The sequence below is a fragment of the Paramisgurnus dabryanus genome, chromosome 24 (genome assembly GCF_030506205.2).
Source record: "Paramisgurnus dabryanus chromosome 24, PD_genome_1.1, whole genome shotgun sequence".
Lineage (NCBI taxonomy): Eukaryota > Metazoa > Chordata > Actinopteri > Cypriniformes > Cobitidae > Paramisgurnus > Paramisgurnus dabryanus.
In genome coordinates this window covers 20781887-20797231 of record NC_133360.1, presented here as the reverse complement: position 1 = coordinate 20797231, position 15345 = coordinate 20781887, and the positions used below count along the sequence as shown (strand labels likewise).

Genomic DNA, 15345 nt, shown 5'->3' with positions numbered 1-15345 from the left:
TTGACATGACTTGTAAATCTGAGTTGATTTAACAAAAAATTTAAGGTAGCAAAGAACTTTTTACAGTGTACACTGGATCATATTATTTTAAATCAATATTTTGGTATTGCATATGATGAATCAGTAGTTGCTATTAAGTTTTGTGAGAAAATATACCAATTAGTGCCTGTTACCGGTGTTGCTTTCGCTCTTGGGTCTTACCAATGTTTCTGTGCAATTTTGGAACCTTGTATTGTGTCACTTCTCATGCAGTATTATTTGTTATACTTCATGTATAAGTAAAGGAAACAATTATATTTAAGCATAACTGTTTTTCCACTGTAGGTAGGACGTTTAATTTCTCACATACCTGTGTAATTGTGCATATATTCAGCTACATGAAAAGAGATGTAAAAGCAACAAAGGGTTGTCATTTTAGAATTCAGACCTCTGTAAAATGTAAGTGCTGTCTTATCAAAGCATAAACGTGGGCTGACTTTTGTATTTTTCATATGTTTGCCAGCTACCCATAAAAAAATGCTGGTTCAAGCCTGGCTTCTTTGTGGGTAGCTGGCAAAATATGAATAACATTGTGACCTGAATATTGTGCTACAAAAACATAGCATTGCGCACATTCAGCAGACAATTCTAGCATACTTAAGACATTTTGGAACATGCAAACGTTTTTGTGACTTTTAGGCAAAAAAATTTTCATCTCTATATTTTCTTTATTTAACATCTAGTTGCTCTAAATAAATAGATTTAATATTTAAAAACAATGTCATATATTAATATTTACTTTACATTTTATATGTAAAAAGTATTCTGCTGCCCATTCAACTCACTGCTTCATGGACAAGTCAGCGTATTACATCAAATTACCCCAAGATTAGCATGCACCATCTGCTCTCCCAGTGGCGTCAGTTCACCAAAAGCCAAGGTAAAGCAGACTCTAAAAAAGTCAAAAATATCTTACTGCCTTGAAGTGACAGTCCCAAAAAATGTCCCAAGCTGAAATAATACTTCCCTGCTGGAAAAAAACAGCATACCAGCAATACCACCAGCATATGTTGTTTTTTGGTGCAAAAAATGACCAGCATAATTCCCAAAAGTGAATTCCCCCCCCAAAAAAAACTTTAAAATAAAGTGTAGTAGTAACATATAGGCCTAACGGTTAAATAATGATACATAGTGCATTAAAATTCAGCATCATTAGTTGGTGTAATTTTTTTTCCTTTCCACTAACACTTTGAAAAAATTAAGGACATGCAACAGAACATTTGGGAATGTTGGACAATAAATATATAACAGGAATATAACTGCTTGCATAAACTTTTTTTTCTGTATTGTCTTATATTAATGTAATGTCTGTTAAAGCAAGACCTATTAATGTGAACAAAAAACAGTCACTTACTTTGTCAATATTTAAGTATTCTCAATTATGACAGACACATGCATGGATCATGTTTTATAAGATATCCTGTAGTGTGTCCCAGTGGATTATATATTTCAAACCGTGTGGAGTAATAGTAACTAATAATAGTAGTAATACTACACAGTAAATTAAGCTAAAACCTGTAAATCTGGCATTTTCATTCTTGATGACGGCCGCGCTACCGAAGCGCCACCTAGTGACGGTTTACAAAAAAGCATCAACGTTTCGGGCACTGGACCACAGCATAGATATGTATATAAAGGCTAGATGGCTCAAGGCGGAGTCAGCTGTGTCGTCACTTGGCGGCCATCTTAGGTCAGTGCTGCCATAGTGCTGCTCCCTGCTGCTGTGGACGGAAGGTGAGTGACATACGCCAACTAAAATGCTCGTAACTTGCTGAATTCTTGACGGATTTACAAACGGTTTGGTTTTTTACAAACGTTATTAACGTGGCTATAATTCTGGATGCTTTAACATGTTTCATGAATTTTTTATTTATTTTTAGTAAACGTATTCAGTGTCATGGGTACATCTTTGACGTTTATAACAAACCAATCCGTTTGAAAATCGGTAAAAAATTAAGCAAGTTATGGTCATTTAAAAGTACCTGCATCATTAAAACTCAATGCTACGAGTGAGCGAGCGCCCTGTCCTAAGATGGCCGCCAAAATGCGGACGTTCCACTCAATTGGCCATCAGCGCGGACGAGCCATCTAGCCTTTATATACATATCTATGGACCACAGTTCTTGGCTGGTTTTCTTCCGGGTTTAAGGTCGATGAGGTCCAACATCCGAGTTGTCTCGTTCGAAACCGCTCCCTCGTTCACTATTCCCTATATAGCAAATGACAATTGAGTCCACTATATGGGGAAGAAGTGAACAAAAAATGAGTGAGCGATTTCGGACACTGACGTCAATGCGTCAGAAAGCTGTTGCAGAGATTACACGTGTGGCTTTATTGTTTGTACTGTGAAACGGTAAAGTTTACTTTCATACTGTTTGTCACATTTGTCATGTTTATTGTAATAGTTGATAATAAAGAGAACAAAATAACTGCTTGTCATATTTATGTACGGTTGTTTATTTATTGTTTAATAAAAATGTGCATTATATTTTAAATAAAAGATATCACAATGGCAATTTTTTATTTTATTTTTTATTTTATAAAAAGTAGAAAATAACTGACAACAAAATTGTGTATACACGTACATTTTTGGTGTTTAGCCTACTATTAGTATCCTGATTCGAGTGCTTCTCCCGTTGTATCACAGGAAATATATTATGAGTGAGCGAGTGCACATTGAACATGCACAGTGCATTGTGGGTAAAAGGTAGTGAACGAATGAAAGGAATTAAGTTGTACACTGAGGTTTCGGCCACCACCACAAAATTTACATTGGGACACCGTTCACTGATTTTCCAGTGGGGCTGTGACGTGACTGTTTGTGATAACTTACAGCTGTTATTCATCAAAGGTGCAGTATGAATTTAACTTTATTCCATCAACGTTATTTGTTTGCAGTCCTTACTTATTATGGGCATAAGTTAGTGCGTGTGCACTTACGCGAAGAAAGCATAACATGAATTCCTGTGAAAAGTATATACTTCGGCGAATGCCTTGTAGGACAAATGCTCCAAAGTTTAACTACTTATGTCAGAGCTACTTCATGCTCATTTAATGACTTTTTATTGAGACTAACATGTAGGCTACAGAACAACTTTGAGCAACTGTGTAATACAAATATTACATACATTTTCAACAGCGGATCCAAATCTATCAATGTTAAGCACGTCAATGTTTTGTTGTTGTTTAACAGTTTCAGAGACGATATAAACCTGCACGTTCCACGATGAATAACGTAAACATTGGAAATTAATTTTTGCTTATGTATATAACATTAAACAAACAATGTATGCAAGGTCTTCTTTGTTAACATTGTTTTCATAATACATAATAATATATTTTAATATTAATTGACCTTAACTCATTTGAAAACTAAATCTGGCAATTCTAACCAAAGGTTTTGGACAATTTTGCAATCAACAACCAAATGAGTCAACAACTCTTTCTCACTTTTGCGAAAATAGCAACATTTTAAATCTTATGTTTTATTTAGTGCTGGGCATAGATTAATCTAGATAAAAGTATTTTTTTGCATAATATATGAGTTTGCACTGTGTGTAAATATTATGTATATTTAAACACACACACATACATATATACACAATTAAGAAATCTTTTATTTATATATAATTTTTTATTTATCATATATAAAAATAAAAATATAAATATAAATATATATAAATATATATATATATATATATATATATATATATATATATATATATATATATATATATATATATATATATATATATGTAAATATTTCTTAAATACATACATGAATGTGTGTGTATTTACACACAGCTCAAACTCATATATTTTGCAAAAAATTACTTTTATTTTGTATGAGATTAATCTAGATTAATCTATGCCCAGCACTAGTTTTATTGTTTATACAACATTTAAAGGGTTTGGTAACACTTTATTTTACGGTGTCTTTGCTACACATGTTACATGTAATTATTATAGTAATAACAGTTAATTGCGCATTATTACATGCAACTAATCCTAAACCAAACCCTAAACCTAACCCAAACCCTATAGTAAGTACATGTTGATGATTATTACTTAGTACTTAAATATATAATTACACTGTAACAGTGATACCACAAAATATAGTGTAACCAAGGGTTTTAACCAAGCATTCTTCTAATTGATATTATCAATATTAGAAGTCCAAAAAATATCCCTTTATTGTTTATAATTTTTTAAAATCTTTCTGACATTATATTTAAAGAAATCCCAAGTAAATATCTCCTTTACACCCCCCAAAAAATTTAATTAAAAGATAAATTCGAATAATGGTATAGATAAATCCAGGACTAGACCATAGTTATATTGGGACATATAGGTTGTTTTTACCAACATACCTTACAAAAAATAATACTGGTATGCATTTTGAGACAAAACAATGGCATTGATATATGTTAAGCTATGTCAATGGAAGATGTTTTTAAATAAAGGCAGCTCAAACATGCATTTTAGTGTGGGACTAGGATAAGCCCTCTCTTTATTTTTACCGGGCATAGCCTACATAAAAGTTGTTGTTTGTTTATGCAAACATTTAAAAACAATGCATTGTATTATTGCAAGGGGCGGACTGGGACCAAAAGTGGCCCTGGACTTTTACACCCTTCTAGCACATCGGCCCAACATAAACAGTACTTATATTTTATAGTAAATCAAATGAATTATAAAATAATCTGCCAATGATATCTTACAGTACCAACTATCTTACCAACCACAAGAGAACCATTTAGTCAAACGTTCTTTAAAGAATCACTTCTTTTATACACTGTAAAAAATACTTTGCTGCCTTAAATTTTTTTGTTGAATCAACTCAGATTAACAAGTCATTTCAACTTATTTTTATTTATCTTGACTAGAGATGAGTTGTTATAACTAGAGGTGAGTTGTTGTAACTAATAAATTTAAGTTGACTTTTCTCAACTATATTTTATAAGTTGTGACAACTAATTTCTGTTGACATGACTCGTAAATCTGAGTTGATTTAACAAAAAATTTTAAGGCAGCAAAGTTTTTTTTACAGTGTACATTTTTGTAATCTGAAGAACCTTTCTTCACCTTAAAGAACCTTTTTCAGAGGTAAAAGGTGCTTTAAAGAACCATTTAGACAGAAAAGGTTCTTAAATGGCATTGTGAAGCACCTCTATTTTTAAGAGTGTATACAACCTAAATGTTTATATCTATCTCTATATTCACCTTCCTCAGCCATGTCAACCAAAGAATCAAAACCAAACCTCAGCCGTTCCCAGATTACAGAAGTGATCAAGAAACTCTATGGCCTGACCGTATCCAACATTCGACCATTACCAAGTTACGATGACCAGAACTTTTACGTGGACTCTATTGAAGGTGGAGAATACTTGATGAAGGTTATGAACTCGGCAGACAGTCAAAACGTCACACTGACGGGGCTGCAGACTCACGTTATGAATTTCTTACATCAGAAAGGTCTTCCTACTCAGACAGCTATACCAACCTTGACTGGCCAACTTATGAGTCTTGAAGAACTTGGTAAGAGGAAACCTTACAGTTACTGGTATTTTTGTAACCAACAAGCCATCAAATTGGCAGTGTACAATTTTATTCTCATTAACTCTTTCACCGCCAGCGTTTTTAAAAAAAGTTGCCAGCCAGCGCCAGCGTTTTTCATGATTTTCACCAAAGTTTAATGCTTTCCAGAAAATGTTCTTCTTTAAATATATAAACATACAATATACTAAATGAAAGAACAGACCCTCTGCTTTCAAACAAAAAAAAAAACGTTTCATCCTACCTTTAGTGGTTCGTTTGCAATCAGCTTTTGAATATGGGTAGGTTTTTGCAAAAACACCATATTTTGAGCAAAAAGCAGAGATAATTCCATTTTTATGACTGACTTTTTATAGAGATCCCATTCAGAGCGAACTTTAGAACAGACACGGACATGCAGCAGCTTGCCATAGGGCAATACTTCCGGTTTTAAAAAGTTGCGGAAGGGCGCCACCTGGTGGATAATAGCGGTATTGCGGAAAGGCGGAAAATCTCGTCATTGCGTTTTCTTTTAATTGACGAGATATCTCGTCAATGGCGGGGAAAAAGTTTAATACCCTACAGTGTCAGAAAAAATGGTCACTGGGGTGATACCCTTTCAAAAAGAGTACATATTAGTACCTCAAAGGTAGCTATTCGTACCAAAGGTATACATATTTGAGTTGATAAAAGTGTTGCGTAAATCTGTAATCTTTTTGTACCATCACAGATTGTGGTTTCGGCAACCAGAAATATTTGGTGCGCTTGCTTACCTACCTGCATGGCACTACAGTAGCCAAAATAACCTGCGGTCCCCAGATGTTGTATGAGATTGGAAAAATGGCAGCTACGTTGGATACAATTCTACTGCAGGTAAAACCTTTCATTTTGTTGTTAAAGGTGCAAAAGAGGATGTGCACTTAAAGTAATAATATTATATACGTCATCTGTGCACAAGATAGGGCCTTAAAAATATCAGCCAATTGCTCATGCGGTCATCGCATCAGCGATGGGCCCTCTGGCTTGTCAATCACTGCCATTACGATCCTTGTGAGAGATGTGCGCGCTCCTAATGCACCTAATTTTGTTTCAAACTGTTTTGTTTTTGCAAAGATGGAGCACACAGACATCCGTTCTCTTGAGAGAGAAGGGTTTATATGGAGTCTTTCAAATATTCCTCTCTTGAATCAGTACCTGCATGTGATGGATGGGAGTCCCGTACAGAAAATTGTCAAAGCCGTTTTGGAACAGTACGACACCCAAATCGTACCGAAACTGACGTTGTTTCGAAAGTGTAAGTTTTTTTGATAATAACAATTTCAGCACTCCAAAAATGAAGAAAACTTGAAAGGAGACCTCACAGCGATCGTATCATACGCAACATGATCTTACGAAGTTCCGTGGGACAGTCACGGAATTTTTTGCTAATTTTTCCGTGGCATTCTCATGGATCTCCTCATATTTCCGTGGCCCTGCCATGGACTTTCTTTTCCGTGGCATTCTCACGGATTGGTTACTCAACTGTTTTTTCCTATTTTCAAACCATTGTCGCTTTGGTTTAGGGTTAGATTTGGTGTTTGCGTTAGTATTTCACTTTAAGTATTAGTTTATACTATTTTTTTTATGTATTCTTTTACATTTTCTAAACTTTAATCAATTGTCGCCTGGCGTTGGGGTTAGAGTTGGGTTTGGGTAGGGATGTCATTTTATGTAAATCTAACCCTAAACCGAAGCGACAATGGGAAGAAAATAGAACAAAACAGTTGAGTAACCAATCCGTGAGAATGCCACGGAAAAGAAAGTCCGTGGCAGGGCCACAGAAATATGAGGAGATCCGTGAGAATGCCACGGAAAAATGAGCAAAAAATTCCGTGACTATGCCACGGAAATTCGTGAGATCAGGTTGATCATACAACAACCGTACTTGGTAACAACAGTCTGTCAAGCTTTAAAAAAAAGTCAAAAAATACTCTATAAAAGTACTCTTTTAGTAGTTTTTTGTGAGAAACATACAGCGAATTGCATCCAGTCTAATACAATTTTAACAGTACTGTAAAAATAATTACAATTGAAGTCTAATGTAGCGATCATACCTCTGTTCTTGTACTCAATAAGTGCTTGCACCTCTGTAAATAAATTATATCTTTGTCACATTAGGCATTAACCATGGAGACCTCAATGACCACAATCTCTTGGTGAAACCCGACGGACCCTCGAAATACAAGATCTCCGGCATTCTTGATTTTGGAGACATGAGCAGTGGGTATTTCATATTTGAGCTGGCCATCACCATTATGTACATGATGATCGAGAACCCCAATCCGGTGGAGGTCGGAGGTCCAGTGTTGGCTGGATGGGAAAGCGTTTTCCGTCTCAATGATGCAGAAAGAGACTCTCTTTATTTGCTGGTTTTGTGTCGGTTCTGTCAGTCTTTGGTTCTGGCCCGGTACACAGTTACCCAGCAACCAGAAAACGAGGAGTATTTGATGATCACGTCCAAGACCGGCATCCGGCACCTCTCCCGTCTTTGGGAACTAGGGAAAGAAGAAGTGGAAAGGATTTGGTTCCAGAGCGCTGCACAGTTCACACAGACGATTTTAGACACGAATTGTAACTAAACACGGTAACATACTAGCATACTAGTGTGACTTACGTTAAAGGGATACAGTAGTTAAATCAAAAAGTGATCAGTTTTATTTTTGGGCTTAATTTTATTTCAAACCTGTATATTATTTTTTGTATAATTTTTGAAGAATATCCTGGGGACTCTTTTTCATATAATGAAAGTTGAAAGCATAGTATGTTAGGACTTACAGTTATATATAACTGTCATAGTGGCCTTCAGCTCTTCTGCATTGTTGGGTCTGGCATATCGCATCTTCTTCTTCAGAATACCCCATAGATTTTCTAAGGTCAGGGAGTTTGCTGGCCAATTAAGAACAGGGATACCATGGTCCTTAAACCAGGTACTGGTAGCTTTGGTGCCAAATCTTGTTGGAAAATGAAATCTGCATCTCCATAAAGTTGGTCAGCAGCAGGAAGCATGAAGTGCTCTAAAACCTTTTGGTATATGACTACGTTGACCTTGGACTTCAGAATACACAGTGGACAACACCAGCAGATGACATGGCACTCCAAACCATCACTGACTGTGGAAACTTTACACTGGACCTCAAGCAATGAGGATTGTGTGCCTCTCCTCTCTTCCTACAAACTCTGGGACCCTGATTTCCAAACAAAATGATAAACTTACTTTAATCAGATAACATAATTTGGACCACTCAGCAGCAGTCCAGAAGCGAGACGCTTCTGACTCTGTCTGTTGTTCAAGAGTGGCTTGACCCAAGGAATGCGACAGCTAAAACCCAGGTCTTGCATACATCTGTGCGTAGTGGTTCTTGAAGCACTCACTCCAGCTGCAGTCCACTTTTTGTGAATCTCCCCCAAATTTTTGAAAGGGTTTTGTTTCACAATCCTCTTCAGGGTGCAGTTATACCTATTGCTTGTAATTTTTTTCTACCACATCTTTTCCTTCCATTCGCCTCTCTATTAATGTGCTTGGACACAGAGGTCTGTGAACAGCCAGCCTCTTTTGCAATGACCTTTTTTGCAAGGTGTCATGCTCATCTTTTGTCTTGATCCTAGTCTCAGAATAAAATGCATGTTTGAGGTGCCTTTATTTAAAAACATCTTCCCCTGACATATCTTAATTTATTTCCGTGCCATTGTTTTGTCTCGAAATGCACATCAGTAATGTTTATTTTTTTGTAAGGTCTGTTTGCAAAAACTACATAATATGTGTGTTTTATGTGTAACACTAGTATTATATGTACTGTACGTGCCAATAAAGTACTGTAAATTGACATTGCGTTTTTGAAATCATAATGGTATGTGAAGGGCCACATTCAGCTTTCATTGCAATCTAGTTCTGTTCTCACTTGTTATGAATATACAAACAGCTGACAATTACATCTTATCTGACTGCACTAGACGTGATCAAAGGTCTGTTTTACTGTATAGATTTTTTTAAAGGTCATTGCTTAACTTTTACCTAGCTGATAGGTTTCATGGATAAAGAAGTTTTTTTACTACAGTCTGTTGCTCTTAAGCTAATTATTATAACTCATTGTTTTTAGTGTTGTAAGTGATGCATTAAATGAATTGATAACCAGATATCAACGAAATAGATGCACAACGAAAACTAGGGTTGCGTCCGAAACGCCTACTTCCATAATATATAGTAGGCGAGGCGAGTGGTATGTCTGATTCATAGTATTTGAAAAACAGTAAGGGGAAAGTATCCAGATGACCTACAACTTCCGGCAAGATCCCGAAGTGTTCATTCGATGTGCTCTCCGGTGAGTCCCCAGGAGAGAAGTTATCCAACGAAGAAGAAGACAGAGGGGCATTGTTGTATTAAAAAAATGCACGAAAGCGGCAAAGCGGCTCTATTTAAACGCAAATACACATATTAAACAGCTGTCCCTTGTTTTTAATTTGCGCTTGTTTAACATCATTCCAGTTAACGACTAACTTGTTATGACGACGTACACTGTATGTCATGTGATGTATCAACATGGTGGAAGTAGTTTGACCGAATTCATACACACAATGTAGTAGCTCCTGTTTTAATGGTCGATGAGTAGTTATTTCATCTAATTCAGTACTGTCACAGTATGTGATTTTGGATGCAAACTAGGTGTTCCTTAGTGGGAGGGTCAAAACAACTAACTGGAAACTACTGACCTAAGCGATGAGGCAGGAACTCTAACTTGTGAAAGAGGGTTATTCTTAATGATGATTGACCGAGAAGACATAACAAGAAAAGAGATGGGCCCTGTCCCCAACGGCACACTTCGGACTTGTGGACTTCGTCAGAGTCCACACTTTGATGACATCATGTAGGACCCTTTGACACGAGTCCATGAGGGCACACTTAAGTCGTATTTTGGGACAGACATGAGCATCACGCCGGAAATAGGAAGAAAAGTGGAAGAAACTCCTCCCATGTGTTGTCTGATTGCTCTTTCGCAAGAACTTCTGGGTTGGAGCCATCAAGGGTGCAAATGGGGTGCTGATGAGCACACTTCGGGGCGTAAAAATGACAGATGGGACACCCTACGGACTCATAGACTAAGCGAGCATGCACAATTTAAACCCACGAGACTGAAAGTCCACATGAAGTGCGCTATTAGGGACAGAACCATGGAGTTGTGGCTAGAAGGGAAACAGCAACTGCCAAAATTATGTGAAATCTCGCCAAATGAGCGCTTTTTTATCCTAATCCAGGGGTGTCCAAAGTTGATCCTGGAAGGCCGGTGTCCTGCAGAGTTTAGCTAAAACTTCCCTCAACACACCTGCATCAAAGTATCTAGTCTGCCTAGGAAGACCTTGATTAGCTGTGTTTGATTAGGGTTGGAATAACACTCTGCAGAGACACCGGCCCTCCAGGAGCAGGATTGGACACCCCGTCCTAATCCTACCTGCAAACGTAACTCTAAACCCAACATCTCACCAGATTTAGGCCGTAGCTGTATCCCTTCTAGCCAAAACCAAGAAATAGAAGACATGTCACATATTCGAGGTCAGAAATCCAGAGGTCAAAAGGTCAAAGAGGTCAAATATATATCCAGAGGTCAAAAATATGCTTCAAATATGATAAATATCATACTTCTGGCAACCCTGGGTGTGTTCGACTCAATGCGCCGCTGCAAGAACTGACAGGTGGATGACATCAATGTACTGCGAAAGCGACTCGAAAATGATACTTCTCCTTATGATTTCTTGGATCACTCTCACGGTACTTTGAAGTTATCTGCTTATCAGTTCTTGCAGCGTTGCATAAAGTCGAATGCACCTTACTTCAGCGTGTGTCCTGTTCCTTCAGCCAGTCAGTAATGCTCACCGTTTGTCAATCATTGGAGGGTGGAGTCTCAGAAAAAGGGGTGTGGTTTCAGGGACGGCAGATGTCAAGCGATATAAACATTGATGGATTTGTTTATATTTTAAACATTACATCCTTTGCAGATGTAGAATAACGTTTATTTTTTGTGGGGTGGATTGTTTTATTCTTTCATAACAGAAAATGTCTGAGATGCCATTTTTCATTGACCAGGTCATATTTAATTATGGGATGCAAATGGACTATATTCAGCCTTGTTTATGGTTTAGTAACTGGGTGCTTAAATTGAGAAGCATCATCCAGACTATAAAGTGATCTTAAGCGGTTTTGATGGATTCATTCCCAGGGAATAATTTGTTTTTATTATATTAGGCTGCCTTCTAATATATTTAGAAATGTAAACTGGAATTAAATGCACACTAACCAAGCACACAGTAAAGTTAAAATGTGATGGTCCAAATGCATTCGGAAAAAAAATCTAAAAAGACCCAGGTTGAATTTTTCTTCAGTATCATGTAGCTAAATATATTTATTATAAGGATTACAAAGAGCTCAGATTTCATTTTATACTTGGATGCCAAGCAGAGATTTTTGAAACTGCTGTTGTCAGTTGCAATAAGCAACAGTTATCTGATAACAGCACATGTGTGTTTTGAGTAGTTTTATGGGTGGGTAAATTCAGTAATTCGATACCTTTATTGTGTTGAAAAGCGATTTGTTATTGCCTGTTTCTTGTACTGCTGACTGTCTGCCTCGTAACACAAAACTGCTGTGAACAGATGGCAAAAAGGAAGAATATATATATATATATATATATATATATATATATATATATATATATATATATATTCATATGGTATATCATATATAACAGGTCTATGTATATTAATGAACAAATGAATCATGAAAGAACCAGACTTATATTTCACAGACAGTATATCTTTTAACTTTGTAGGCTGTGGTGCTCTGTTATTGTTCTGGTTTCTTGGGATCTGTGTCTAATATAAGAAAGGTGTTAAATCATTTACCTGTATAAAGTGAACACACAGGTTGTAAAGGACTTTGACCTGCAGTAACTCCAGTCACTTCTTATATACAAGACGAATGGGAATTACTTGCTATGAAAAGCGGATTTTGGGTATCTGGGGCATCATAGTTCCACTATTTGTCTAAATGCTATTATTAATAGTAGCTACCAAATTATTGCCGTCTCGTGTTTGTGTTAAAATGTATTTTCTGTAATTTTTTTTTAAATTAATCAGTGATTATTATGTGGCTAAAATACTTTATTAAAGACCCATTTAAACAATTACTATAATATAGTCTCATAACTATAAGGCAATATATAACAACAACAATAACAATAATAAGCAACAAATCCAAACAAAATTTTGAATACCCTAAGTAATAATCCTTTTACATTTATTTTTTTAACCTAAGGGGTTTGTTACTTGGTCCGTAGAGCAATACATTATTTATTTTGGGTAACATTTATTATCTTATCTATACGCTCTTTAAAGTCTTGATTTGCTTGTAACCCACCATGAGTTGAAACAACCCAGCACTGGTTTTAAGGTTAATTATTATTACAAGATAAACTTTAAAATGCAAATGTCTAATGAGTTTGGCAGTTAATAATTGGTTATAGTTAGTAAAGCGTTTATAAAATTACTTAGAATGCCATATGTTTCCAACAGATGGCGGTGTTACTCCATGAAAAGCAATATACTTTTATAATGGCATAACATGTAACAAGTCCACACAACGTTAAGGAGCATATGCAAGCAGTTACCAAATGATTTAATGATAAGAATATGATGAATGTTTTATAAGCTATGTCATTCAACCAGACATTTGTCATTTGTGGGCATGATGTGTGAATGAAGGCATTTCTTAAAAAGAAGTCTGCTATACATCATACAAAAGGTGTTTAAAAATCCCAGTAGGACCACAATATCAATTCTACATCATGTTATGGCAGTACTCATGTCTGAATGAATAATTCAAAATCATAATGTCTTTCATCTCGTGCCTTTTATTTGGGCTACAACAGTTTCTCAGTAATCCCTGGATAAGTTTAAACACATTCACAGCATAGATAAATCAAATCTCTATTGTCTATAAATCCTCTTGACATTTAAAAATGTTAAACCACTCATAGCAATACTTTAACACGATAATATGGTGAGAATGTAGACTTACATTGCATTTGATGTAAGTATTGTAGGTTTGTCACAAAATTTACATTTTTTAAAATAATATTTTCAAAATATTCTTAACCCTTGCAGTATGTGTTGTTGGGGCCATTTCATCCATTTTTTAGTCTAAGTTTGGCCACAACTTTGTGTTTCAGTAAATAAAATTATTTTTGGTGACAAATCTTATATTTACACATATTTAAAGAAAATGTTTAATTAAGCTGGGTGATTCTCACGAAATCCAGATTTAGAAGGTGTCCAGCATCAGAATTTTTAAAAAGCCCTTGAAGCCAATTTTTTTCACATATAAGATTAAGGTCTGAACTTACTACCATTATTTTTAGAGTATTTAAAAATATTTCCTATATAATTATTAACAATTTTTAGATTATCATTATCAAAAATTATCATTACCGCAACATGATATTACATTAAATATATGCATTTACAAACTCATGTTTCGGTAATGAGAACTAAAGAGTTGTCTAGGTACTATGATAAACAAAATTTCTACTTTTATCTGGAGAGAACTGCTTACCTGGTAGCCATCTTGAGTGTCACAGTCAATTATGTCCATTGCAACAATTTTTTTGTTTTGTTTTTTGAAAATGTTAGTTCTTTGAGGGCTTAAACAATGATTGAAAATTGTTGCGGAGGATGAGAAAATTGGTCTTGGACACATTTATGTTCCTTATTATTGTCTCTACCTTTACTAATGATCACCAAATACCACATGTTTCTTTACTGTAAATGTATAACATGCACTGAAGCTTTTAATTTTTTAGATTTTTTAATTATAAATATATTTCCATTTCAAAGAACCCAAATCCAGTAATGGACACATCGCGGTAATGAAAATTTTCCCCTTAAATGTGTAAACAACAACAAAATTGGTTTGTATGATGTCATTTGAAATCATGTGCAAAATAGTACATGAAGAGATGTTTGTAACTGTATGCTTCTTATTTTGATACTCTTACTTTGCATTTACTTTGTTTATCAAAATGTTTCATGACACCTCACAAGTCTAATTTTGTGAGAATCACCCAGCTGTGTTTTTTTGCATAGGCCAACTAAAGGGTTAATGGTGCCACATGGCGATCAACAGTAAACATGACAAATCTTACCTATTTGCAAAAAGTAAAACCACCAACAATCAAAAATGCATGATAATAAGGTGTCATGGCTCTGCAATCAAAAAATGTCGTTATAATGTAAGTCAATAAGCAAAAAAGGCCACGAATCATAAAGAGTGAGAAAAAAAATCTAATGCGGCAAAATAACTAAAAATGCATCAAAGACAATGTTTTTACTAATCTTTGACATGCCCAAGACCGTGAAAAAGGTGGAAAAATCCAGTAGACAATATTTTTTTTATTGAAAATTAATCCTTTTGTGTTTTCCCCTAAATCAGTGACATCACTTATAAACTTGGCAATTAAAGAGTTAAAATCATGTAAGATTTGTACTTTTTTGAATTTTTAGTACTAGGTTGATTAACAGATTTATGAAAAAAAACAATCTGATGAATTTTTACAGCCATTTAATTCAGTGGCCTTTTTTGGCCATAACAATATGAAAGGGTAGTGAATTTGAGCAATGCAAAAGGGTTAAGAAATATTTCAAATTTTGTTTTCCTTTCCGTCAGGTTGTCCCCAAATTTAAAGTCAA

At 35.4% G+C, this 15345-nt stretch overlaps 1 protein-coding gene and 1 long non-coding RNA gene across 2 annotated transcripts in view; one reads left to right on the top strand and one right to left on the bottom strand.

Annotated features, from left to right (window-relative positions):
- LOC141281569 (uncharacterized) overlaps positions 1-15345 on the bottom strand; it is a 514674-nt gene that overhangs the window by 296803 nt on the left and 202526 nt on the right. The window lies entirely within an intron of this gene.
- On the top strand, positions 2759-9437 carry hykk.2 (hydroxylysine kinase, tandem duplicate 2). The gene is made up of 5 exons (XM_065259410.1): positions 2759-2890; positions 5272-5577; positions 6305-6447; positions 6688-6868; positions 7732-9437. The coding sequence occupies exons 2-5, from the start codon at positions 5274-5276 to the stop codon at positions 8190-8192; spliced, it is 1089 nt and encodes a 362-aa protein (XP_065115482.1). The 5' UTR covers positions 2759-2890; positions 5272-5273; the 3' UTR covers positions 8193-9437.

Excerpts from the sequence above, each read along its gene's own strand:
- hykk.2 (XM_065259410.1), top strand. The coding sequence starts at position 5,274 with ATGTCAACCAAAGAATCAAAACCAAACCTCAGCCGTTCCCAGATTACA. Across the intron at positions 6,448-6,687 it reads TGGATACAATTCTACTGCAG|ATGGAGCACACAGACATCCG; the intron begins GTAAAACCTTTC and ends GTTTTTGCAAAG. Across the intron at positions 6,869-7,731 it reads ACTGACGTTGTTTCGAAAGT|GCATTAACCATGGAGACCTC; the intron begins GTAAGTTTTTTT and ends TTGTCACATTAG.